Source organism: Cyanistes caeruleus, unplaced genomic scaffold (genome assembly GCF_971803275.1).
Source record: "Cyanistes caeruleus unplaced genomic scaffold, bCyaCae1.hap1.1 HAP1_SCAFFOLD_171, whole genome shotgun sequence".
Taxonomy (NCBI): domain Eukaryota; kingdom Metazoa; phylum Chordata; class Aves; order Passeriformes; family Paridae; genus Cyanistes; species Cyanistes caeruleus.
This window is the reverse complement of record NW_028255959.1, coordinates 124829-151531: the sequence shown is the minus strand read 5'-3', so window position 1 is coordinate 151531 and position 26703 is coordinate 124829. Positions and strand designations below refer to the sequence as shown.

General features: G+C 48.9%; 1 protein-coding gene and 1 pseudogene across 1 annotated transcript in view; both read right to left on the bottom strand.

Annotated features, from left to right (window-relative positions):
• LOC147645789 (axonemal central pair apparatus protein HYDIN-like) overlaps positions 1–16608 on the bottom strand; it is a 56815-nt gene extending 40207 nt beyond the window's left edge. The window contains exons 1-12 of the mRNA XM_086874218.1: positions 16339–16608; positions 15194–15313; positions 13996–14109; positions 12333–12452; positions 10419–10553; positions 8700–8899; positions 8130–8254; positions 6621–6825; positions 4722–4914; positions 3994–4093; positions 2631–2749; positions 1236–1459 (exon numbers count right to left, since the gene is read on the bottom strand). Of these exons, the coding sequence (XP_086730344.1) occupies positions 1236–1459; positions 2631–2749; positions 3994–4093; positions 4722–4914; positions 6621–6825; positions 8130–8254; positions 8700–8899; positions 10419–10553; positions 12333–12452; positions 13996–14109; positions 15194–15268 (1610 nt within the window). The 5' untranslated portion in view covers positions 15269–15313; positions 16339–16608. The remainder of the gene's footprint in view (positions 1–1235; positions 1460–2630; positions 2750–3993; positions 4094–4721; positions 4915–6620; positions 6826–8129; positions 8255–8699; positions 8900–10418; positions 10554–12332; positions 12453–13995; positions 14110–15193; positions 15314–16338) is intronic.
• Positions 16609–17007: 399 nt separating this feature from the next.
• LOC147645788 (hypoxanthine-guanine phosphoribosyltransferase-like) lies at positions 17008–21936 on the bottom strand (annotated as a pseudogene).
• Between the last annotated feature and the right edge of the window lie 4767 nt (positions 21937–26703).

Below are 26703 nucleotides of genomic sequence, written 5' to 3'. Positions count from 1 at the left end.
CATCCACTGAAATCAGCACTTGAAGCTGCACAACACTCACGAGTTTATTTTGTGGGTGACACCAATCCATGCCCACTCTGCTTTTTGGTTAAAAATCAAGGACCAGTGAACTGTGCCTTCTCTTGTGTTCCCAGGACTGCCACTGGCTCTGCTCTACACATCTCTACAAGAGACACCTGCCCTTGCCCAAGGAGAAAGCTGCTTATGCAATAATGTCCCAGGAGCAGATTGGGGGGAGACAGAGGAGAATCAATTGATGGTGAAAGGTTCCCTCTTGATTTCCAAAATAACAGAGCAGCACTTTTCCTCCAAAAACAAAGCCAGCATAATTGTTTCTCCAATTATAATAATTGTTCTCCAGCGGGCAGACCTACTCACCACTTTCCTCTTGCTAAGTCCTAATTTTCTTATTCTTTTTTGATCCATCTCCCTTATCTCATTGGTATAATCAAGTGCAGGGTGCATTCATTTCTTTATTGCCTTGATCCAGTGCCTCCCAACAGCAGCAGCCTAGCTGCAAAGCTCCAGAGCAGCCAGCATCAGCTTTCCTGCTTGCAGGACATTATCCTACCAGCACATGGCTCAGGCTGGCAGGGACAATCCCTCGTGCTGCTGTGGAACTGAGGACTGAGCTCTGCCTTCCCTGTTATCACCCCTTCTCCCTTTGCTGGGCCAGGATTATCTCTTGCAGTGGCACCAGCCCATGGGATGATGCCCATGTCCTTGGCACATTCCTGCTGCACAGTTCCCTGTCTCCCAGCCCTTTCCTAGCTGTGGAAAGGAGGGACTGGAGCACTCTCTGCACAGGAGTTGGGAGCACAGCTTGTCCCCCACAGCATGGCCATGAGAGGTGAGGTGAGGCTGCTGCTGCCCATTTGGGATGGATTATGAGCAGAAGTTTTTAAAAACACTGCTGCTGCTGCAGAATCACCCAGGCTGCCCCATCTCCAAAGCCCTGGGAGCTTTGCTGGGTGTTGAGCTGGGACAGCCCAGAGCAGCTACTGCCCAAAGCTGATCCATCCCACTGCCTGCCATGGCCCAAGGCAGAGGGAGATCCCTGCAGGGAGGACTCATTCCAGCCCCCGGGCACCCTACACTGGGGCAGTGCCAGGATCAGAGCAGAGATGAAGAGCTCAGGAAACTCCTTTTTCCTCTGCTCGACCCCAAAATGAGGGAGGTGGGGGATGTCCCAGAGACAGCTACAGATGTGCCCAGCAAGCTCCCAGAGTCCTTACCAGACTGTCAGGATCACAGGCGTAGGAGATGCAGCCACACGGAACTGGAATTGTTCCTCAAAGCTCCCCAGGACGGTGGCATTGAAGGAGATGTGAATCGTCTGGATCCCACCTGCTGCAATGACGCCCTCCTCGGGGGCAAACTTGAAGCAGCGGCCCACGGTTGTGGCTGAAGGGATGTAGGTGAAGGGAGCATCTATAGCTCCTCGGTTCATCAGTTTCACCTGCAGCAGCAAGAAAGCAAAAGGGAAATTCATGTGCAATCTTCCCTTCTTGTCAGTTATTTTCTAATGATGCAATTCCCACCCAGAAAAGGCAGAAGATGCTTTGTGCTGCTGAAAGGCAGAAGTCCAAAAATACAACAGGACAAGTGTTCTGCCTTTGGGTTTTCATGCAAAGCAGCAGTAATTGCACATAACCAGAGTCACCCTGGGCTTCTCCCATGGACACAGAGCACTCCAGCTCTGGCCAGCATCACCAAGCTCATTCAGAGCTGGCCCTGAGAGCAACGTGGGGCAGCTGCGTAGTCAATCACCAGAGAGCTGCCACTGCCCCACTTAGCACAGCTCCAACAGTTCCATCTACTCATTCACCTTTTCCCAAATCATGACAACAACACATTGATAACGAGGCATCACCACCAAATACAGAGACAGCACCATCTTTTGGTAAAAAAACCCAGGGTGTTTTTCCTTTCCACAGCCAAGCTTTTGAAAGAGTCTGGCATGATGCAGTGCCTTATTTTCTCCCTCTTTCAGTTGCTCTCTATTTTTTTTGCAAACTTGACACTATTTTGAGGGAGAGGCAAAGAGGTAGAAAGATCCTTAGCTTTATTCCTAGGAACACTTTTGTCTTTCTAGAGTCAGGGATGCAGCAAGGCTGGAGTGTGGTGAGGGAGTGGTCAGCAAAGGAAAGAATCCCAAGCCCTTTGCAAGGGCCAGCACTGAGCCAGGAGGCTGGATGGCTTTCCTGTGACTCCCAGGAATAAGCAGGAGACACTCCACTGAGAATTGTTTGCAGGGTACTGAAGCTCAACACAGCCAGTTTGTTCCAGCTGCTTCTGAACAGTCCAGTGCAAAGGTGCCTTGTGTCTGGGGCTGCCACAAAAGCCTCTGAACGTGCAGCTTTTTGACCCAGTCTGGGTTTCATATGCCAAGGGGTTGTTTTTCAGGAAGCTTCTGAGCTGACCCCCAAGGAAGGCTGCCAAAAATTGGCATTACCAAGGGACTGGGGCTTCATGAACAGCAGACACACCTTTCTGACCCCACCAGATCTGCCCAGTACGTCCAATATTCCCTGCTCACAACTGCCCGTGTTGTCAGGAATTCCACAGGTCCACCAGGCTTGCTGCTGCCTCAGGAGCCATCAAGATCCATCCCAACCCCTGCTGCTCACCTCATAGACGTGGGAGGTGTTGACAAAAATGTTCCCAAGTTTCAGCATTTGACGGCTGAATTCAACCACGGGTCCTTGGCCTTCCCCTCGGAGGTGCAGGGGCAGCCTGCTCCCACGGCCTGGGGAGAGATGCTCATTTCAGTACAATAATTCCCACTGTTACACTCTATTTTCCAGCCTGCCTGAACGCTGGCCCCTGACTCTGAGCTGGATAAAACCAGCTCCTGATATTGCAAGAGAAGATTTGGACCCTTCTCTTCCCTCAGGACATTTCCCTTGGGGCTGACTTCCAATTTCTAACCCATTCCTTGGGCTGGTTTCCAATTTTAGCCACCAGTTTGCTGAGTTTTAAACATCTCTCATGTCCTGAAGTGACAGCCCAAGGAGTAATGGGTATCAATGGAAAGAAAGGAAATTTAGGTGAGGTATTAGGAAGAAATGTTTTACTGTGAGGCTGGTGAGACACTGGAGCAGGCTCCCCAGGGGAGTTGTGGAGGTTCCAGCCCTGAAAGTGTTCAAAGCCAGGCTGCTTGGGGCTTGGAGCTACCTGCTCTAGTGGGAGGTGTCCCTGCCCAGGGCAGGGCTCTTGGGACTACATCATCTTTAAGGTCCATTCCATCCCTAACACACCATGATTCTATGGTTTCCTTCCCATGCACCTAGAGGAGCTTTGAAATCCATTCAGTGAAGGCACAAGCTCATCAAGAGTTTGGCAATTGTACCTGGCAGACTGCTGGGCAGCAATTGCCAAACTACCTGGCCCAGTAGCACAAGACTTTGTTGCCCAAGCCCTCAACTTCTGGCACTCAGCATTGTGTTCTATCTCCACAGACTGGGAGCTGCAAGGTGCCAATTCCCACACAGGGAGAGAAGCAGGTGCTGGCCAAGGCTGGTCCCTCTACAAAGACCCTGGGCTCAGTGGGGCTCAGCCACCTCTGGTCTGGTGGTGTGTGGGCAGTGGGAGGTGATCCAGGCTCAGGGAGCACATTTCTAACTCAGCTCCTGCTGCCTGATGATGGATCCATGCCAAATGGACCCATCCTGGAGGTCACTGGTCTAGAGGGGCTTAGTGCTTGTTCTCTCAAGCTGTTCTGCTCTGGCCTTTGAGGAAATGCTGGCAAAGCCGTGCCATGAAAACATCTCCCTGCAGTGCCTGGGTTGTTCTGGGATCAGTAACCCAGACCCAGGATTCTGACCCTGGCCTTGCACAGGAGACTCCCTGGAAGCTGCAGGGGCAGTGGCATGTGCCAGCACTGCCCTGCTGCCCAGGGACTCTTCCCAGCAGTTCCAGGGGAGCCCAGTGGGCTCAGGCTTGCACCATGGCTTCAGTAGGGCTGAGAGAAGCAGGGGAAAGGAGCTGTACCTGAGATGTTGCAGTAAGCCACACTCCGATACTCTCGGGCCTTTAGGGGTTTAAAGGTCACCTTGATTTGGACTGAACTATTTGGCCCAATCTCTCCCTCCTGAAACAGAAAGAGACAGCAAAACATTTCTCTTCAAACTTCCCATTTCTTGTGTACAACCACAGTCCTGCAAGCCTTTATTTAGAGCATCAGTGATGAGTGAACAACACAAGGAGCCCAAGGAAACGCTCCAAACCCAGCTCAATACACCACTGGAAGCTCTCAATGCTCAGCTGATCAGCTCCCACTCTCCACAACATTCCCACTGCTCTGACACAAGCTGTTGGTCACATCATGCTGCTGTCAGCTGCAGTATGTAACTGCCTCTGTGCACTGGTGCACTTGGCAAGAAGAGAACATGATCCCCTTCCCTGGAAATAAAAATATTAGTTTAACCTGTTTGGAAAGAAAGCAGGGGTTGGGATTATTCTGGGGTTTACTCCAAGATGAGAAGGGATTTTGCACTGTGCAGACTCCAGGCATTCATCATCTCTCACAATGCCAATCCTCAGAATCAGGGCTCTGGTTGATGGGAGAACGTGGGGGTTCACTTGCATAAACAGAAGAGGAGGAGGAGGAAAGGGAAGGGGAAGGGGAAGGGGATAGGGAAGAGTTAGAGTGTTAGAGTGTTAGGGAGTTAGAGAGTTAGAGTTAGAGGAAGAAAGTGAGGCTCTCAGCTATCACTTACCAGTGGCTCAAGGGAAAAAGCATCATTGGAGAATAGCATGGGGTCTTCTTTCACCATCATCATCTTCTCCCGGACGCTGCTCTTCAGGATGGCGCGGCGATCTTCACAGGAACCCTTCTTCTTCGCTCTTCTTCTCTCTCCCGTCGTGTTGTCCACGCAGGCCTCTCTCGGTGATCGCAGCAAGTAACACTGCCTGCAGCCACAGGGACAGACAAAGCCAGCAGATGGTTCAATGAGCCCGAGATTTGCAGAGAGAAGTGGAAGTGCAGGAGAGCAAAGCACCTGGGGAGGAGCAGCAGCAGCTCCCAGCAAGGGCTGACCCCAAGCCATGGCAATCCCAAGTGGATCAGAGCATAACTTGTTCACTGGTACAACAGGTAGTTTTACTGCACACTTGCACACACAGGAGAGGTTTGGAAAGCCAGCATCCCTTAAGAGAACCTCCGGCCTCAAAGCCTCTGCCAAAACTGAGGGACAATCCAGCAGCCACCTCAACTGGCTTTTCCTACCACTGAGATGCACAGGGGAGGAGATAAAGATCATGGAGCAGGACTTCCCTGGGAAGGGGAGATGAAGCTGGGTCACAGCTCTGTGTTACCAGCATCACTCTTGGTTTCTTCTCTTTGGGACCTGCCCTGTTCCCTGCTCTGCCTTTCTCAAGAGCATCCCAGAGCACTTCCAAAGGAAATGGATGAATTCAGGCACTGCATCCCTTCAATGACATTCAAGGTTTTAAATGCATGAAAACAGAGGCTCTGAGAAGGGAAGGGACTTGGTTCTGCAGGAGGGGGACAGCAAACTCCTGGAGAGACCTTTTTGTGATCCAGAGCTTTATGGGTCCCATCCCAGTGCATGGTAGTAGAATCCTGTAGTAGTCCTGAGAAGAAAAGGATCCTACACTATCTCCTCTCATAAAAAAAAGTCTTCTCTGCTCCAAGACCTCAAAAGTTTCTCTGACAGCAGGACAGTGGCCTTGGAGCTAAAACCATCCCTAGGACTGGAAATAAGGAAGAATGAAATGTCATGGTGACAGTCTAGGACTGTCATAAAACTGGTGTGAAAACAGATGCTTTTGGAAAAAAACCCATGAAACCAAAACCAGGCTGAAGTTTCCTTTGGGGAAACCTTGTTGCTTCTGAGGGGAAAGTGGATCACCTGGGGTCCAGGCTGAGGCAGGCAAGTGGGAAAAATGGAAATAAACAGCCCAGGGAAGCAGCCAGAGAAGGTCACAGGATTTTCTTTTAACACACAGAGCTTGTATGAAAGTCAGACATCGTGTAAGCAGATAGAGAACAGTGGAAAACCAAGAAGCCCAGGGCACTAAAGGACCCTCTTGCCAGCCATTCAAGTGGGCCAGTGTTCATCTCCTGGTCCTTTGCAGGCAGCTTAAAATGGCTCTGAGGAGTGCAAATGACCTGGCCCACAGCAAGCAGGGGCTTTCCAGGGCAGTTTTGGCAGGGCAGTTCTGGCAGGGCAGTTTGCACAAGCAGGCTGAGCAGAAAGGATGCAGCCACCCACCCTCCTTCTGTAGTGGGTTGTGTCTTTTGGCTGGTTGTGAGGTGCTTGCCTTTTATTTTCTTTTTGCTTTCTTCCCTTTTTTTCCCCCCCAGCAATGGTTTACAAATGACCAAAAGCCATTGCTGCTGCTGCCCCGTTAGAACTTGAGGAAATCCAGTCATTGCCATCAACCTTTCCTTCCCAAAATGCCATCCCTGGCTGGGGTATAAATGGAACTGGAATGTCAAGTGCTGAGCTCCTGAAGCCCAGGGACACACCCCCTAATGCCAGGGATGCTTTACTTGGCCTGAGCCATTCCAAAGCACCAACACCCTCCTGAGGCCGTACGTTAGTTTTAGTCTTGGCCCATGGATCTCACTGAAATGCATCTTTCAAACCAACCTCCTCTTCTCTTCATTCTCATCTTCCTCACTAGGAAAAGTCTTCCACTGGAACTGGGCTCTGATGTTACTCCTGTTCTCGATGAACATTGCTGTGTGGCTTGACGTGGTGATGAAAGTCTTCTTCAGCTCCACAGAATACGTCCTCAACCCGATGCTGACATCTACAGCTTCTCCCTGAAGGTTTGTGTGGATCCTTTCTTCACCTGGAACAAAGCAAAGGGGAGCCTTTGCTCAGCTCAGTTGCTGATGAAAGCCCAAGGAACAGAGCAAACCACAGGTGACAGAAGAAAGGGTCACAGCTTTTAGCTCTATTTGCAGTTCTAGGGGTCAGCACATTTATAACGTCCTGACAGCTGTGTGTGTGCAGCGTGAGGGTGTCCTGGGCACCTCCTAAAACAGCTCATTTTGGAGTGTGTTTGTGGAGATTTGGCCCCAAGGTACAATGAGGTTTGTCAGGTGTGCTCAGGTGACCCACTCAGATCACCAGGATTTCTGCATCCAAGTCCTTCAGGTGATGCTAAGGAGCCCTGTTCAGTCCTGGCTTGCCTGGGGTTCCCCCTGGGCATCCCATGAGATTCCTGTCTCTCCTGATCCCTTGGATCCCTTGCTGCTGACAAGCAAATCCACCTGGGGGCATGTGAGCAGAAAAAGGAGGCCCAGAGGAACAAGTGAGGTGAAGCCCACAGCAGGAGGGGACCCAGGTGAGGAAACACAACCAGCCTGGCTCTGCAATATGACAAACCACTACAAAATGAACACCATGAAAATCATCAGCAGCAGCAGCTCCCTGTCCAAACACACAGCCACATCAGTCTTGAAATATTTGATATTGTTCTGATCTCAAAAACCAAACGGGAGCATTTCAAATTGAATAAAAAAGGGACCAAGGAAAGATCAGTAAGTACAGAGCAGCTTCTACATGAAGCCTGAATGGGATTCCTCAGTCAAGAAATCAAATGGGAGATAGATGTGAGAGGTGTGCAACAGCATGAATGGCCTGGGAAATGGGGACAAGGTAAAAATTGTCTTGATTTGTCACCAAAAAGTACTTGAGGATTTGAAAATGTTATTAGACAGAAACTATATATATGTGTAGAGGGCAACACAGTACAAGGGTCTGTGACAAGCCAGTGGAGCAGCAGCCTATGGGACAGAGGTGTGCAAGAAATACACTGCATTGGAGAGAGTCTGATGGAGACCTCACACCTCACACACAGCACTGGCCAGAATAAAACAAAACTTCAGCCAGGCATAGCCACATGGCAGTGGAGAATCAGGGCTCCTCCTTCCTCCACTCAGCAACTCTCAGCAAAACAGGAGCCCAAAAATCTTAGTCCTGTTAGAGGGGATGCACTTTATCAGCCCCCTAAGCACCAACTGGTTCTCAGTTTTCTTTGGGGTTGAGCTGGAACAGGGGAGGTACATCTAGAAGGAATTGAGGTGGCTGGCACAACAGGGAGTGGTGCTGGAGAAGTGTCCTGTGCCCCGTGCAGTGCCCAGCACTCACCTGTGTTGTAGCACACCACCATGGACCCAAAATGGGCACCAGTGGTCAGCGGGTGAAATCCCACTGTCACCTGCACGCTGTCACCAGCACCCAGAGCTCCCATGGCCGGAACCACGGAGAAAGGACTGCAACACAAAGAGAGAGATCAGGACTCAGGGGACATCTGGGGATGATATTCCTTCTGCAGTGCAGGTCACTTCGGCTCCCTTGGGCAAGCAGGGAGCACAGAAACCTCAGGCAACAGAAAAGAGACAAAACAGGATCAGAAACAGCTGCTGACCTACTTCTGAGGGGATACAGACCTCAGGAGATCCTGTGGGATAAAATGACCTCATCTGCCCCATACTCTGCATCCAGCTCTCTGCAATGAGACCCAAGGATCCCACTGCCAGCAATCCCATCAGAGAATGGTTTGTGAAACCACTGAAAGCAAGAGCAGATGCCATCCATCCTGCTCACTTCCAGCCAGAGCTGCAGTGCAGCCCTGATGCTCAGCTTCCTTTTGTTGCTCTTTGCCAAGCCTATTATCACCCAAAGGTGTTTTGCACAAGGACAGAGGAGCTGCCTCACCTCTGGGTGCTGATGTAGTAATGAGCCTCCAGGTTGCCAGTGTTGCGAAGCAGCAGAGTCTTCTTGGTGCTGCTCTTGACCGGACACTCCAAGAAGTTCAGCTGGTCTGGGATGGTCAGGATAGCTCGGGCAGCAATGGCCCGAATTGGCACAATTATCCTTTCTGTTTTAGTTATGCAGACCAGCTCATGGGAATAATCCTGCAGGAAAAGAAACTAGCTCAGCATGGGGCATTTAGTGCCATTCCCATGGCAGAAGAAAACAATGGCCTAGAACCCTTCAAGGGCATCTATTCTATTCTATTCTATTCTATTCTATTCTATTCTATTCTATTCTATTCTATTCTATTCTATTCTATTCTATTCTATTCTATTCTACTCTACTCTACTCTACTCTACTCTACTCTACTCTACTCTACTCTATTCCACCCCAAAATGAACACTAAGTTCTACCAATAATATTATTATTATTAAAGGCACCAGTTCACTTTGCAAAACCTATCTCAGTGGCATTAAGCTCTCATGTCATTAGGGTCATACAGAGAACTGCCCTAGGCCACAACTTCTACTCTAAAGTTTAATGATGTTAAATAATTTCCAAGTCCCTTCTAAGGAACATGGAGCTAGGGAACACAGGCCATTCCTCTTTAGGTTCCTGTATTCCTGCTGTTTGAGAATAGGACCAAGTGTTAAACTGACTCTAAGCAGCAAAAGGAAAGGAAGGTGAGAAAACAGCTGCACCCAAAAAGGTCCTGCACCTCTGGTCTAGTGTAGAAACATGAGTTGGCTCACAACTCCCCTCTAACTTTGCCTCTCCAAGCAAGTCAGGAGAAGAACAGTGCTAAGAGGTAGCAGGATGCTGTTGGATGTTGTTTGTTTCCCTTCCTCCCTTCCCTGCCATGTCCTAAACCCTTCTGTATGAACAAACCTCCAGATCCCAGCACTGAGATCAGAGCTCCAGGGCCTCGGCACTGCTGCTCAAATCTCCCCAGCAAAGCACGTTTGGCACGGAATGGGGGCCAGTGGACAGAGCAGCCCCAGTGACAGGCATGAAGACAGAGCCACAGCAGTGTCACTGCCACAGGCTCTGGGCTCACAGCTCTGCCTGCAGGTTGTACCTGCCCTACAGCAGCTCTTTCAGCAGGTGTCCAAGTCCCCTTGCAGCTCACCAACCTCCTGCTAAGGGCACCTAGAGCTCAGTGTGCCTGTGCCAGGCTGGGCTCACAGGCACAGCACATCCTCTGCCCTGGCCTTGCAGCTGTACTTTGGTCACTTGTGCTGTGGCACAGCACAGCTGCAAGGCTGGAGAACAGAGGGGGCAGAAATCACCACTTTGCTCCAGCCCAGGCTGAGGCAGGGAAGCTGTTGCCAGTCAGGAAGGAGGAAAGCTCTCTGAGCTCTTCATTCTTCCAGTGTTTTCCATAAGAATGAAACCCCTTCCACCGTACCTAGAGATGGCTGAACATCTCTCAACAGCCCTCTGTCATTTTCATCCTGTTCCCTGTGCATCTTCCCTTGGGAATGCTCAGGAATGTGCAGGGAGGGGAAGCAGGGCCTGTCAGGCCTGGCTGCAGCCCCTGACAGCACGTGCCAAGGTGAGCCTGGCTGCAGGCTGCCTGCCCCCAGCCTGAAGCCAAGCTCACAGCATGGAATGGGCTGTCCCAGAGTGCAGGGAGAACAATGGCTCTGGAGATAATGGTGTGTTTTGGCTCAGTCTCACCTTGCTCTCGCTGGGGGTGAACTGAATGCGCACACGGGCAGTCGCACCTCGTGGCACAGCACGGTACGCGTCGTTGGGGCACACCAGCCTGAAATAAGGCGAGCTCTGCATGGAGACCTGCACCAGCTGAACACACTGCAGGGAAGACATGAAACAATGATTGTGCCACTTGTGCAAACAGGCTGACAGGAGACCTGTCCGTGCCCTGCTGACATCCTTCCTTGATCCCTTTCCCAAAGCACTTTCAGCTGTGCAGGTACAGGCACATCATTCACAAGGGACAACTTGAATCCCTTCTGTCTGGCTCATTTTGGCCAGGGGCACTAGGGCAGTGCCCCGTGGGAAGGAAGGGCCCAGCAGGTCAGCACCAGCAGGATGGAGACAGAGCACCTGCACCAAGTCATCTGCACATTCAACAAGGCCAAAAAACCTGCTGGCTGCTGCCTGCACACAGCCATGCAGTGGTGTTCCAGACAGGGGATGTGCTACCTGAAAGCAAAGCAGCACATTATCCTGGGGGAAGGAAGAAATTCCCTTCTAGCAGATCAGGTTTGCCTAGGGCAGGTCTGGGGATACAGTCAGGCAGGCAGACCAGCAAGAGAGGAGACCAAACACTGTGGCCTCCCTGGGAATAAAAGCAAACCTGAAAAGGCAAAGAAGGAACACAGCAAAACAATCCCTAAAACGTGGACATGGCGAAAGAGAATTTAAATGAGCAACTACAGCAGCAAGGAAGAATCATAAAACCAGGACAGCAATCACTTTGCCAAAAGTGATGGAAATACAGACAGGCTGTGCCTATTGACTGTGGGCTTCAAAGGCATTTTCTGCCTGGACAAACATGACCAGTGTTGACTCACATTGCAGCATTAAAGCAATCTTGGCTCCCCAGGGGCTCTTGCTGCCTGTGCAGGTGAGCTGGGCTGCTGGGCATTCCTGCCTGCAGCCAGCAGGCCAGGTTCTGCCCTCTGGGATACACAGACACAGCAAATGTGCATTTTCTAGCACATAGATATCAACCCCTGAGCACCCAAATGCTCTCAAAAAGTCTAAACCAGATGATTTTGACTCCCTCCTGGCTCTTCCCACCAGTCCACTCTCGGCACAAGCCTCACTTGAGAAAATGTTTCCCTGACTGAAATTCAAATGGTTTCGATTTTCCTCTTTACAGTGGAACACAACTGCTGACATTTTTCAACTTTTTCCCCTCTCAGCTCTCTTGGGAAACTGAAAAATAATCACAATTGCCTCAAGTGAAGGTGAAATCCTCCAGAAGCACATGACTTTGGATGTGCTGTGGTTCTCCAAAGGGAAAGCAGAGCACCACGTTGCTTTTGGAAAACCTGAGCAGAGCTGGATGAAGCTTAGCAGGAGCCTGAAGTGGCACCTAAAGGCCTCTCACTGCTTCTGCTGCATCAGTCTGACTCCAGGGCTGTTTCAGAACACATTTCCTGCAGTACCAATGCCATCAGTGCTAAGTGATTCCAGCATAAAGTGGAGAAGACTCAGCCCATGAGCTTTGACTGTGAGCTGCTCAAAGGGAGCCAAACAGGCTGAGAGAGGCAGAGATTCCTACCAGGATTCCTATCAAGATTAACCAGGGAGACACAGCATGTGGTATAGACCCAAGGCAAAGCATGAAAGCAGGTTGGAACTGTACAGCCCTCAACATTCCTATCAATCCGGAGCTTTCAAGAGAAAGCAAATCCTTGGGGATAGATACCATCAATGCATAGGCAAACTCAGGGGAGAATTCCCAGCACAGCAAGATTTCCAGCATCCTGCAGAACAAAGGTGCTGAGACATTTTCTTCTGGATGTGCTGCAGCAGGGAACTTGCTTTGCTGCACACCATGGGAATGACACCCCTCTCCTCTTCCAGCACAGTGTTAATGCTCCAGGCCCCAGCACTCACCTTGCTCTCATTTGTGAGAGACAGTTCTATTTCAGAGACTTCATGAGCCACGAAGTTCTGAAACACCACCTCTGGTGGGGAAACACGAAACGAGCTCTGTTTCGGGAGAACTGGCAACAACTGGAGAGACAAGAGAGAGCAGGGAGAGGTTCAGCTGCTGGGAGGAATGTTCATGAGGGAGACTCTTCCTCTGATCCCCAGTGAAGTACAGACTCTGGGAGAGCACGTCTGCCCAGGCCACACTTGGGAAACAGTAGCTCAGCCACCTCTGCTCTGAGCTGCTCAAGAGCTGCTGGGCCACACAGGGCAGGGTATAAAAGAAGCCATATAAAAGGGTATAAAGGGTATAAAAGAAGCCATATAAAAGGATATAAAGGGTATAAAAGAAGCCATATAAAAGGGTATAAAGGGTATAAAAAAAGCCATTTTGGTGAAGGGTGTGTGTGTGCTCAGCTCTCAGGGAGGGAGACACACACCCAGCTCAGCTGAATTGTCACTAATGAACAGTTTTCTTTTGCTTCCACAACTTTGTCCCCTTTAATTGTATTTAAAAGTTAGTGTGTTTCTAACAGAGGTAAAGGCAAAAATACAATAACACAGAAATTAGGAAAAAGACAAATGAGGTGAATGCTGAATGAGGATATGGGTCAGTTCTTTTCTCAGTAACTTGGGTAAGAGTAGAGTTAGTATCTCCTTTTCCCATGAGCTTTAAATGGGTGCTTTCTTGTATATCTCTATTATTGCTGTCTTATTTGATACCATTCTAGAGGCATGTCTGAAATGACACAACAGCAGCAAATGCTTCTGGAGCAGAGACATTGCTTTGAGAAAACTCTCCCCTGTTGTCTGCCTTCTCCAGCCACACTGCTGCCACTCCAGACACACCAGCAGCTCTCCTGTGGGACTGCACTGCTGAAGGGAGTGGCTGCAGCACACTGTCCCTTGGTTGTGCCCTTCTCTGAGCTGCCCCTGACCTCCCTCTCCAGGGCAATCCTTCACCACTTTGTTACTGTCTCTTGCTGCCAATTTCCTGCTCAGCACCCACCTCGGCCACCTACCACATCTGGACTGTGCAATGTACCCAGCCAGTCCTGCAGGAAAAGCAGCTTTAAACACACCTCTAAGTAGGCACTGATCCAGAGAAAGCACATCCATTCCCCCTGCCCAGGGCGAGTCCCCTGTACACCTGGCAGCCTGCAGAATCTCTCAGGCTCCCAACACATTGTTCCAACCCAAAGCATTCATGCAATTAGTTTTGTTAAATCTGCAGTCATTCCTGCAGCTCCTTGGCCTTCAGAGGCCAGCACTGCCACTGTGGATGAAATCCTATGACCCCAAGCATTTGATGGTGACCACAGCAAAGCAAGAGGTGGCTATTTCAGCAGGAGAATGGCAAATGGCAAATTTGTGCCTTTGTGTCCCCACCCTTCCCCCCACTGTTTTAGCAATGGCAGCTCCACTCCAGCAAACCCCAGCAGTTTCAGCAGAAGTTATTTGTGTTGGCTTGGTGCAGACCAGGACTCCAAGTCCACCACTACCAGCAGTTTGCAATGACAACAGCACCTGGACACTGAGGGATTTTGCTGGAGGCGAGCCTGTCACAAGCACACACCCTCTTCAAACCTTGCATCAGACAGAAAGGAAAAGAGCAGAAAAAGGCTACCTTCTGACCAGTCTCACTCGTGTGTAGAAATGGGCCAATTCTGGGCAGACTACTCTCCCCAGCACTGGCCTCATTCTTGTTGAACTTCTCTCTCGAGAATCTAGAGGGAAGCAGCTGAAAGGCAAAAAAAAACCCAGCAAAAGCATCAGAGATGTGCTTGTTCAGAAAGGCTTTTCTTGAACAAGTGGCACTGGTGACTAATTGGTGATCACATCATCTAGGACAGTCCTGGAAGCTCCCTAAGTTACTTGTTGAGATACTTAGCATCAGTAAATTAATAACAGAGCAGAATAGACATACTCCAAACACATGGCTGTGTCCCTCAGCTTCTCCATGATTTGATGGGACATGTTTGGGGATTTCTGCTCTTTGGGCATTTCTTTCCTCTTTAGGTTCACTGGATTGAGGCAGTGATCTTTTCAGAGAGTGGGGAGGAGCTGTCAGAACTCTCTAACTCCATCCCTGCACAACACTCAAAGCTCACAGCGAGGAGATAGCGCTGCTGGGTGAGTCCAGGAGATGCAAGAAAGCAAAGTGGTACCAAGAGTGAGGGGCACAGGAAAGTGTCCAGGTTTTAGTTCTCTCTGTTAATTAGCATTTGCTTGCTCTGTCTGGGCTCCCACAGCCCTCCACAGAAGAAAACACAGGGATCTCCTGGACAGAGCCTCAGCAGCAGGGCATCTTCAGTCAAGCGAGCTCCAGACAGCCAAGGGACCTTTGTGGCCCTGACTCCAGTGCTGTCTGCAGGGCTGGATCTGTGCCCCACGCAGGAGATGAGAGAGAACAGCTGCTCTGGAACCTCTGCTGCTGGGACCAGCCGTGTCTCTCAAGGCTTTGGGCAGAGTTGGAGCTGCCCAGGTGCTCAAGGGCAGCTTTGTGAGAGCAGCACAGTGAGTGCCCAGCCTGGCAGAAGGAATTGCTGTGACAAGGGCAGGGAGAGAAGCGCATGCTCAGGGCTCCAGCTGGACATTGGTTTCACTTGGCCCCGCTGGCACAGCCAGGGAAGACACTGGAGTGTCCCTGGAGCAACACACGCTGTTCCCAAGTGCACCAGGACAGCCCCCAGCAACAGGAGCACGGCACAGAGAGCTGGGGAGGGCTCTGCAGCCTCACAGTGCTGCTGGACAACAGGAGGGGCACGGAGAGGAGGGACACCAGGGGCATTTCCAGCCTTAACACAGCCCCAGAGGCTACTTACACTAAAAGACTTCAGTCTTTCCCTGAGCAAAAGCCGAGGAGGTGTCGTTGTCTCTTCTGGGAATCCAGAAGGCATTTTGAAAGCAGGAAGTCGCAGAAGATCAACAATGCCTCAAGAAAACTGCAAGGAGCAAGAATGGAACTGTGAAAATCCAGAATCCAATTCACGGCAGACTCAAGAGATACACTGATGCTAAAAAATTTATATTACTTAAAAGTAGCCAAGTGCTTGTTTGGTGTGAGTAGCTAGGACTGTTAGGCCTCTAGTTGAACTATATGGCTATGTTGTGCAATTCCAAAATGAATCACACTGAAACCTGGAGCTAAAAATCTGAATAACATTAATAATAGTTAGAGCAGACTGTAAAAGCTGTAGCTTTAATATTATTAGATTCAGTATTATACTACTACTACTACTACTATTATTATTATTATTATTATTATTATTATTATTAATTTAAATATTAATATTATTTAAAAATAGCTAGAATGGACCTCCTCTTCTTTAGGCTAAACACCCCTTGCTCTCTCAGCTGCTCCTCACAGGACGTGTGAGAGACTGGAATGTTATGGCTAATGGCTTAAATCTTGTTATAAAGCATTTTTTGCCCATTGTGACAAATTTGTATAAAGAAGCTGTGACCACCAAAGCCCAGCCTTCCCTGGAAATGCCTGCTGACTGGAACTTTGGACTGTGAGTTAAGCCACCTCTCAGGAACTTGTCCTATGATCTCAGGTCTGGGGAGAAGTCAACAACACTGAGGGAGAAAAATGTATCCACACCAAAGCCAAAGGCAGCAGCTGTCCTGAGAATCAGCTCTGTGTGGCTTCAGGCTGGGGAAGTCGCAGGCACAGACTCATCTGCTGAGGCCAGGTTTGCACACAAACCTCCCCTCAACAGAGGGGCAAGGAGGAAATTTTGGCCGTGTGGCATAGGCTCTGGTAAGAGGCAGTGCACACCCATCCTCCCTCCCACAAAGCGGCTCAGCTCTAAAACCTCCCCCCACAAGAAGGCCACATGCAGGGGACATTGCCATGAGGAGCAGCTGAGGGGGTGTCACAACCCATCCAAGGCCTCCAGCGCGCCCCCAGAGCCCTGCCTGAGGCCTTGCACCAGATGAGTGCAGGGGATGCAGAGTAACACACCAGATCCGAACATCCACAACACAATTCGGGGCACAGATGTGACAAAACCAAAAAGTACAACTTTAGTCCATCTCTGACTTCAAACAAAATTCGGCACTCCCTCCCAGAGACCAAAGCCCCGCGAATTCGGGAGTCCCTGGCAGAAAGCAAAGCCCCGCGAACTCGGGACTCCCTGTGAGAGCAATGCAGCACGAAGTGCCCCGCACAGCCCCATTCCCTGTGAACAATTCCCCTGGCGAGTGGCCCAGGGGAGCCGTGTGCCCGTGCCCAGGCTGCGCACACCCACCGAGGATCGCGGTCTCCACGCAACTGAGCCTGGAGCAGCAGCGCCGCGGCCGCTGCGGCCGCGGTTCCCCGGCAACCCCGAGCCCTGCCCGTGCCCCTGGCTTCCATCTCGGCCTCCGCTCGAGGCCTGTTCCGCCCTCGGAGCTCCCTCGGGCCCCGCCACGAGCCGAAGGAATCCGCTGCGGGGCCCGGAACGTGCCGGGCACGTTTCTCGCTATCGCCAGAGCCCCGCACCCAGCTCCTGCTGCTGCTGCTGCTGCTGCTGCTTCCAGCAGGAAAAATCCCAGCGTCTGCAGAGCTCGTGTTCAGCGCTGCCTACACGTGGCAATGAGCGAGCTGCAGCTCCTGGCACTAACGGGGAGCTTCTCCTGCTGCTCAGGGACACGCAAGTAGCAAAAGTCATTTCCTGATGGCATGCTTTAGATCACCTCAGCAGCAGCCAGAAATCAGTGCTCCAGAAGACTGAGATTATCACATCCTGTATTTCTCTTTGGCCTTCTCTTTCAAAATACAGATGTGCTACAAGAAAAAATAAAAAGTACAATATTTATCCATCTCTATCTTCCAATGAAGTGTAAGACTGATTTGCAGCTGTATTCCCAGCACTGCACTCAAAACACACTACAACCCTAATAGTTGGAAGTTTCCTACTTGCAGTAAACTCCAGCTCTTAGTATTCCTTGCAAGTTTATTTGCAATATATAGGTTGATATATTTGAAAGAACTTAGGTTTCTTAAATTACTGCATGCTCCTTAATGCTGCTGAGCAATGGCACAGACTGTTTGTGTCTTCAGCAGGACTGGTTTGTCTTAGGAAAAAGGCTTTGAAGTAAAAAACTTTCCCAGTTAAACAGAATTAAGGAAGTACTTTGGAAAACAAAGGAGGGAAAAATGATCAACCCTATCAGTTTATGATGTTTCCAAGGCCACTACTCTGTGCAGCCTGAAGAAGCTGTAATGGAATAAGGGAAGAGTTCTTACAGACATGTAAGATGTAAGACATGTTATCCCTAAGTGTATGGAAGACCTTCACACAGAGTCCCTGCAGGGCTGCTTTAAAGACCTGGTGACTGAAGAGCAACATAGGGTTGAACTAAGTCAGACAAATATCCAATCAAAGTCAAATGACAAGTTATTTTCAGATGGGGTCACAGATTGTGTGCTGCTCACCATCTTGGGGGCCCAGAATGTTCTGCAGCACGGCTGAGCCGTGAGACTTGTGGAGTAGAATTATAAAAAGGTGAAGCACAAACATTTCTCATGCACCTACACTGCATTACCAACTCGGCACCTTAAAAATGGTTTTGCTCCTTTATTGGAAGTTTCTAGCTGGAGTTGAAGGTTTTTTAATTGTTGAGAAGCTCTGAGTAGAAGCAAATCTTCTTGCTGGGTACCTGATACTTGGCAGTAGAGGAATGTGCATGTACTTACATTTAGATCTCTGAAGTATTCATTGTAGTCAAGAGCATATCCAACCACAAATTGATCTGGGATTTCAAAGCCTGTATCTATAAGAAAATACAGTTCTTTTTATCCTTCAGTGGTGTAAGCAGCTTTTAAATGCAGAGTTTGTATTCAACACACACTTGAGCTAAGAGTAAAAGGCATCATCTCTTTCAGGGTGCTTCCTTAAGAATCTGAGCTATAAATTGATGACAGAGGTTAGAATCTAAACCATTCCCATCAGTCAGTAATATAATTAAGGTTGTTAAGAGAATTCTGTTTATTAACAAAATAATTGTTTAACACCTGGTTATGAGTTAGTCCTGGGAGAAGAGACAAGGAATGAGATTTTACTTGAGTGAAAGTAGATGAACCGTGATTCAGTAGGACTTTTCAGTTTGGAAACAAGGCAAGTTTAATAATGCAGAGTCAAAACAAATGTCCTCCAGGGCCAAAGCAAAGCAACACACAGTTAAGGTTTGATTCATTTCTGCTATCTAAATAGTTAAATTTGTGTATCAAATAGCTAAACCTGCACTGAGGCCAGCCAGGGGAAAAACAGAGGGTGGTCATGAGGCCTCAGGATGCCATAGCTGGACATCAGTTCACAAGTTTTTATGTAGTTTCTCCCCATTTCTCTTGGCCTTCATGAAACTTCTGTGCAGTTGTCAGATGTGCTTGCCTGAAGGGAAATGGTAAGACTGTGTTTTGGAAAATACTAGAAAAACATGGTACTTACAGTCTGGTCTGTAACCTGGACTCTGACATGTCCTTTTGACGAGCAGGCTGTAAGGCAGAGCAGAGAAGGTTGGTTTTTAAAATATGTCTAAGCTGTAGACTTCCCTTCTGCCACACCTCCCCATAAGCTTGTAAAATCATGCCATTAAATTAAGGCAGTGAGATTATTTCACAGAAAGCAGTAATGTTCAGCCTTGTCGTGGAGGGAGAAGCAAAGGCTCTGATCTAGGTTCATTCTTTATGTCCAAGTGGCTCTAGTTTGTATTCAGTTCCCTCCAATCCTGGGTCTCAGGTCATTGCCCTTCCATGGAGCAATGCCTCAGGACACTGGAACAGCACAGAGGGGGAAGCATGTCCAAGTGGCTGGGAATGATTTTAGTGGGGAGGGAGGGAGAAAAGGACATTTCTTCTGCAAAATCTTATCTAGTCTTGGTTTGCCTGTGCCCTTCAGAAGAAACTGAGAACCTCCTGGACAGTCCCTAGAAGGCCTGTCTGAATAACTGGTGCATAAAGCAACTGTTTTTATAAAGCATTGTGATTACTTGACAGACACAGGGATATTCCACAAAATTTCCTTTTAGAGACCTACTACAAGCAGATCTAGAATGCTGCTTGAAGTCATCTTCCAAGTGCTGACAGACTCTTAGATTCTGGAAACTTCTAGAGTTGAGGATAGTAAGGGATATTCTGAGTGTTGTCATTCCAGCATTGAGGCAACTGAGGCGACGTTAGAAAACTTATGGAAAGACATCAATTTCCTTCAGCCATAAAGTAAGAAACAGGGAATCCATCAGACTTTATGGACACCATAGAAAGAGCCATCAAACCTTCCTTTATTAATTTGAGCAGTGAAGATGGTAGTGCACAGGGAAATTTCCCAGTTTAAGAAACACTTAATTTTCCCACAGCTGGGTAAGGATTGCTTCCTGCGTTTGCTTTCTCCCCCCCAAACTTCAAGCCAAACAAGCACTTGGCAGCATACAATGACTATTCACCCAAATGATTTGAATATGTTAGTTAGCAGCTATATCCTTGTACCTTACAACTTTTACCATCCTTGGTTTCTTGTCTTTTAGTTTTGAAAGCAGTGCTTTCATTGTTCTACCAGTCTCAATAATGTCCTGAAAGTGATAAAAAAAATGAATTATCCTTCAAGTTTGAAAGGAAAATCAGACTGTCAGTGGATTAAATTAGAGTATACCAACCTGGCAGCCCAGTAACTTCAGTAATTATTATTTTATATCTAATATGTATTCATTTGAAAAGAAGGGAGAAAAGAATCTGTGTCATTCCACCCCTCCTTCAGTCATTACTTACCTCTACTACTAACACATTCTGGAAGAGATTACATAGGGAAGGAAGGAAAAGAAAAAAAAAATACTTAAATGGCAATTTTCAGCAAACCAAACAGCCAAGAAAAGCACACTAAAACCCTCAGTTACAAGGAATTTGCCTTGATTTTCAAAGGAGATTGTCACTTGAACTACTGACTTGACTTTGGTGCTTACTGAAGAGTCTTTTTGTAAGTATTTCTGAAAGCTTAAATATGGTGCTAAAGGCACCTGTGTCAGGTCTGTATATTGCTCTGTGTACAGCACCAGTACTCCAGAGGCACTGAATGAGTCAGGTGAGTGTGGTTCATTTCTGGGGGTTCTGGGATAAAATGGGGAATAGGACCTTTGGGAGCACTCATTGCTGATCACTCCAAGTTTCCACTGAGATCAGTGGGAATTATTCACTGCTTCAAAGCCCAGCATTTTAAATCAGTGTTAAGAGACTGGAAGTATGCAGTATCAAAATCTTCAATAAAGATGGATTTCCTGGAAAACACACAAGAAGAGTTGTTTTCCTTTAAAAGCTGAAGATGCCAATTCATACCTTCCCACTTAGTGTAGACAGCTCCTCACCAATAAAACTGATTTTTTTCTGCAGGTGACTCATTCTAGAAGGAGAAAGAAGAGATGGAAGTCACATAAAGCATGCCCCCCAAAGTGTTGTCCTGGATTTGTTTGAAAGGTGAGCTGCTCTTGCTTCTTGCAAGAGGAAGGAGTTGGAGATCTGCCCCTGGCTTTGTCATCTTGAGTGTTCTGCTATGTTTATCCCAGTGAATATATAATATCCACCCTTTGGGGCAGATCAGTAAATCAGTTCCTTTTTAGTATGTAATTTGAAGAGAATGTACACATAAACTCCATTTTTGGGGGGTTCTCACACAAACCACCAGTATTTAGAATGCCAGTCTATGGAGAGAGTCAATTTTCCAAAGAAAAGAAAGTCACTCACACAGTAGCTTTTTATTCTGACAAAATCCACGGTAACGGGCACAGATTTATCACCATTTTGATTCAGTGCTTTTATATGGTCCAGCAAATCAGCAAAGAATTTATAGCCTCCTTTAAGGACACAGAGTGCAACAATGTGATGACTTCCCATGTCTTGCATGATATCTCCAGCCAAACGCTCTGTCCTGGGAGAAAGAAGGAAAAAAAAGGCAATTCTGGAAAGTGTTCTGTATATCAGAGCTGTTTGTGCATATATTAAGCAATGTTCAAGTAAAAATTCTGATCTTGCTGTTAGGTTTTTCTAACTAGCAAATTGTGAGCACAGCAAGTCGTAGGAAAATAAATTAGGTATTTGCACAGCATAAGCAAATTTAACCCATAAACACAAATATTGCAGGATAGGTGGGCTTCAAGAGAGGTGATGGAACATGGAAGCTTGACTGGGCTTGCAGAGGAATCCTCTCCATAAACCCCCTCTTATCCCAGACTTTAGGACAGAAGTGTTAGGGCTGCAGAGTTTCCCCGTTTCCCATGGACTGCACAGGGCAGGACCTCAGGCTTTTTTCATTTGGAGGGACAAAAATGGGCATCACTGTCCCTGTTCTCTCCTGTTTACCCTCATACCTGTCCAGGATGAGTCCGTGAGGAATGAAGACTCTTTCTAAATCCTCTTCATAATGCTTAGGAATGCAAAACAGATTTTTGTTGTAGCCGCTGTCCTCATCTCTTATCTGCAAGGAAAAGGGAAATACATCTAAAACTAGCAACCAAGTCATTCAAGAAAAAGCTTCCAGTCTGTGACAGTGTGAAGAAAAAATTCCTCCCCTCCAATAATGTGTCAAAATAAAAATATTTCTGAGAGTTTTTGATCTTTCTGCTAGAACAATTCACAATCTGATAACTGGAGCTGGTGGCTGAGTTGTGAATGGAGTTGTGAATGCATAACAAGTACTTTGCCCCAGTCATGATGAAATCAATTCTTGGCTATCATCAACTCATTCAAAAAGCCACCCAAAATAGTAACAACCTTCCCCTCTTGTTCCATTTGCCCTTCTGCAGAGCTCAGTAGCTTGCTCGTGTGGTAGACAAGCGAAAATTAAAATGTAAGGCAAGGAGATTGGGATTCCAGGTCAGCATGTCACTTTGGGGTGCTGCTCTACTGTGACCATCGTTCTCCACTGGGTAAAAGAGAAAGCTTTGCCTTCTAAGCATGATTTCACAGCTGAACCTTTGACATTCCAGCCATTAACTCTCTCAGAGGACAGGGGAGATGGCTCACCCAAAAGGAGAAGCTTTGGGATGGCAGTGAGAAGAGGGGAAGCTGCAGAGGGTGCCCATGGATGGGAAGAAGTTGTGCTGTTTGCCCTTGGATCAGAGTGCTCCTCATCGTGGCTGGGGACTGGCCATGGCTACATCCCATAGATTTGGCCTTTAGCCCTTCTGCCTCCAGGATTTAGGGTTACAGTTCTTTATCCAACGTGCTGCTTTCAGGTGGTTGCACCCAGAGGTGTCTGCATGTCTAGAAGCTCCATAATCCCCATTTGGGTTTCTCTTCTGGCCCCAAACAAATCTGTGTCTTTGGATTCTATCTCCCTTCAACACCGTGATGGATGCTTTGTTCATTTATAAAGTGGTGGTACAAAACCAGGCAAGGAAAAATAGAAGGAAGTAGAAAGAATTGTGAGTAAGATTAATATGTAAGTTTTAGAAATAAATTAAGAAAACCCCCCACAAATTCCTGAGATTTTGTCATGCTGATACTGCCCTGCTGTTGTTAGAAATACAGAACTAACTGAAAGAAAAATTCAGAGCTGGCTCAAAGCTTCTCTAGTGAAAAACAGGTTATCTACATACCAGTTACATTCCACAGAACTCAGTAAAACATCTTGCTAAAAGTGCAGACCTGTGGATTCAGCAGTAATAGCATAAAGTATTGCTAACACCAAGTTAACACCTGCAAACTCTTTACACAGATGAATTGTTTTTAATTCTCCTTTTCTTTGGCACAGGAGAGATGAGTGCTTAGGAAGAAAAGACAAATGGACTGTAGGAAACAGTAGTACGTTACTACTTGCAAAACTCACAGCAGCCAAAAGGAAATAACCAAATACTGCCATTTATTTTAAATTGGCCACAAATTGTTGCCGCCTGTTAGTTTACCTTCATTAAGTATGTTTGTTCACCTTTGTTGAGCTTAGAGTTGGTTTGCCCCAGTTACTCCCCACTATCCCGATATGGTTTGTTCCCAGTTGCCTGTCATTGTAAACCTCTCCCCTCTTTCCAGATTGTTCCCCATCCATCACTTTGGTCCTACCCCCAAGCCCTATCAATCTATGTACACCACACCTTTTGTTCTGGTTCCTTCCCTGCTCATCATCCCTTACTCGATGCCCTATTGGTTGTATAGCTATCCTCCCTCCCCCAAGTCCCTACCATTGGATTTGTGTATTGTAACCCCTTCCCACAACACCTCCCCTGCTGCCATATCATTGGTTGTTGTATGAGCCGCCCACGGGCTTTAAAACCTGGCGCACAGAGGTGCCCAGGGTCTCGGCTCGGACTTTCTCCTCGAGATCCCAGCCCTGTCCCTCATCGCCTTCTCCCTGCACCTGCTGGAATAAACTTGTTCCTGGGAAATTGGAGGACTCCGAGCACTCTCTCTCCCTTTACTGCACCTCATGTCGCCCTGCATACTACAGAGCCCAAGCCCAAAGGAGCTCTAGAGGTTCCAGGTCGAGCCACACAGTGCTCACCTGGTTCCCCACTCCTGCCGCCGACGCTTGGCACAAGCTAGCCAGGGCGTGAAGGGCCGAGCGGGCAGCAACAGCTGGCGCCCAACGTGGGGCCTCTCGCAAGGCGTGGAGACCCCCGGAGAGGTTGGTGGATCTACAAATTCCAGTGGATTTCACAGAGACCGTGAGCGGCAGCTGCTCTCGTAGTAGCAGACTCGTTTTTGCCGAGTTGCGCTCCCAGAGGTCGAGGCGGCAGCCGTCAGACGTGCAGACGGTCGCCTCGGGAGGTGTGGACGTCGCCTGCAACAGTCGTCCGGACTTGGGTGAGTGGTCCCTGTGTGTGGGACGAGGGGGCGCCCAGTGTGTGAAAACTCCCTCGGGGGGGAGTGTGTGTGTGTAGCCCGGTCCGGACCCGTGTTTTTATTTCGTTGATTTGTCGTTTGGTTGCAGGGGGCGGTGGGATTGCTGTGCCAGGGCTGACAAGATGGGAGCACGTCTTTCGGCACAGCAAAAGAGAGTCTTTTACCAAGTTGTGGGTACCCTTGAGTGGGGGAATAAGAAGTTTTCTCGTGGGAGGGTAAAGAGGTTTGTGAGATGGCTGTTCCTGCATTTCCCAAATGTGACCCCAGACAAAGCAAATTCTGTAGAATTCTGGAATGCAGTTGGATCAAAATTAACGGAGATAGTTAATGGAGGTGATAATTCGGTTGAAAAATTTGTAACATTATTTATTTTAATTCGGTCTGCTGTAATAGAGGAAAAGAAAATGCAGAAGCAGCCGCCACAAAACTCCCCAGTTTCCCCAGTTTCCCTATCCCCATGTTCCTCTCCCCCTGATCCCGAGTTGAGGGAGACCTGCAGAGCGACCTGCAGGGCAAGTTGTCCTGTTCAGGGATCCCCCAAGGGTAACAGGATCCCTGGCTCCCCACGTCTCTCCCAGAACCCTTGCCCTGGCAGCCCTGGCCAAGCTGCCAGAGTGTCTTCCCATTCCTCAGTTTCCCCAGTTAGCAACCCTCAGTTAAACGTTTCCCAGGTTACAAGTCCCCAGTTTTTACCCTCAGACCCCCATGTCTCAGTTTCCCCCAGTCTCCAAGGCTCCTCCATGTTCCCTGATTCCTCTTCTAACCCCCGTGCCTCAGTTTCCCCCAGTTTTCAATGCTCCCCTATATCCCCTGACCCCTTTCCTAACCCTCAAAATGGCCTCCAAAGGGCACAAGATGGTGGGGACCGCATGGTCGGACCCCCCCCTTGTGCTCCTTCTTCCAAGAACCCCTTTCTTCCCTCAATGACCAACCCTTTCCTCTCTAGCCCCTCCCTTCCATCCTACCCTGACTCCTCCCACCTCCCCTTGGGTGGTTCCTCCTCCTCAGGGGCGTGTCTCCAAAGTGTGACCTCCCAAAACCCCACCCCTTCCGGCCGCTGCTCCTCCCTTCAGCCCTCCTCCTCAGTCGGTCCTCCAGCCCCGCCTCTTCCGGCTTCTGGTTCCCACGCCCCTCCTCCCGGTTCCCACGCCCCTCCTCCCGGTTCCCACGCCCCTCTTCCTGGTTCCCACGCCCCTCTTCCTGGTTCCCACGTCCCTCCTCCCAGCTCCCACACTGTCCCATCCAGTTCCCACGCTTCGGGGACAGGAAGTGACAGGCCTGAGGACCAGAACCCGGAACAGGTAGTGATTCCCTTTGCCGCACCGGTCAGTTTTAGAGGAAGGGGAGGGAGGTACCGAGAATGGGAACCCTTCTCCTTCCAGACAAAGAGGGAGCTGTGCAAAGCCCAGAAAGAGTTCGGCAGGAGAAGTGAATACTTTAAGGGTTTATTAAAAGCCACCTTCTCCGCGAACGAGATGGTCCCCCACGACTTAAAAGAGTTGTTTGCCTGCCTCCTTTCCCCAGCTGATTATAGGCTGTGGAAACTGAGGTGGAAGAAGTCGTTAGAGGCCATCCTTCCTGAGCTGTTGCGCAGCGAGGAGTCCGCGGTTGACGCGGATGAAAACCCCCTCTCGATAGATCACTTGTGCGGTGAAGGGAATTGGGGGAAGCCGGAAGAACAGGCAAGGGTTTTACCACGGCCTGTCTTAGCTAAGATCACGGAGGCCGCAGAGAAGGTATTTAACATCCTGCCAGGGGGGGAACCCCTGGCCAACTTCTCAAATATTAAACAGTTCCCCGATGAGCCATTTACCGTGTTTATTAACCGTTTACAGGAGCAAATAGAAAGACAAGTTGATAAACCTGAGCTACAAGAGCAGCTTGTCTCAGAAATGGCTAAGGCGAACTGTAATGACATCTGCAAACAGGTTATATTTAGTTTGCCCATGTATCCACCGCCAACCTTGGACGTCCTCATTGATGCATGTGAGAAGAAAGTTCCGTTAGTGGGGGCGTCCAGGGTACCACCACCACCACAGGCGGCCAGGAGAACACCAACAGCGGCAGTGACCCAACACCCGTCGGGCCAGTTCATCCTTCCACCAGCAAGAACTACTCAGTGTTACCGATGTGGACAACTGGGTCCCATGGCGAGGGACTGTCCCACCGCCCACCCACGCCAGGGGCTCGTGGGAAATGGATCTGGGGAGAGGGTACTGGAGGGAACAGCTAATAAAAAACAAAAAAACTGAGAGCGCGGCGCGAACCTGCCCCGCGCGATGCAAAAAATGGGGCAGGTATCGCGGAGGTGGGGGGAAAGAATCATCGGACGTGGCAAATTTACCGGACGCGACACCTTATCACCGTCAAAGACATCCTCTTCCGGTCCCAGCACTGGACGGTGGTAGCTGTGGACCCACTGGAGGAGAACCAGCCAGGGAATGGACACGACTGTAAGTATATTGCCATCGGGGACACCAAGCACACACCCCCGGAGATTGAGATTTCTCCGATCACCTTCCC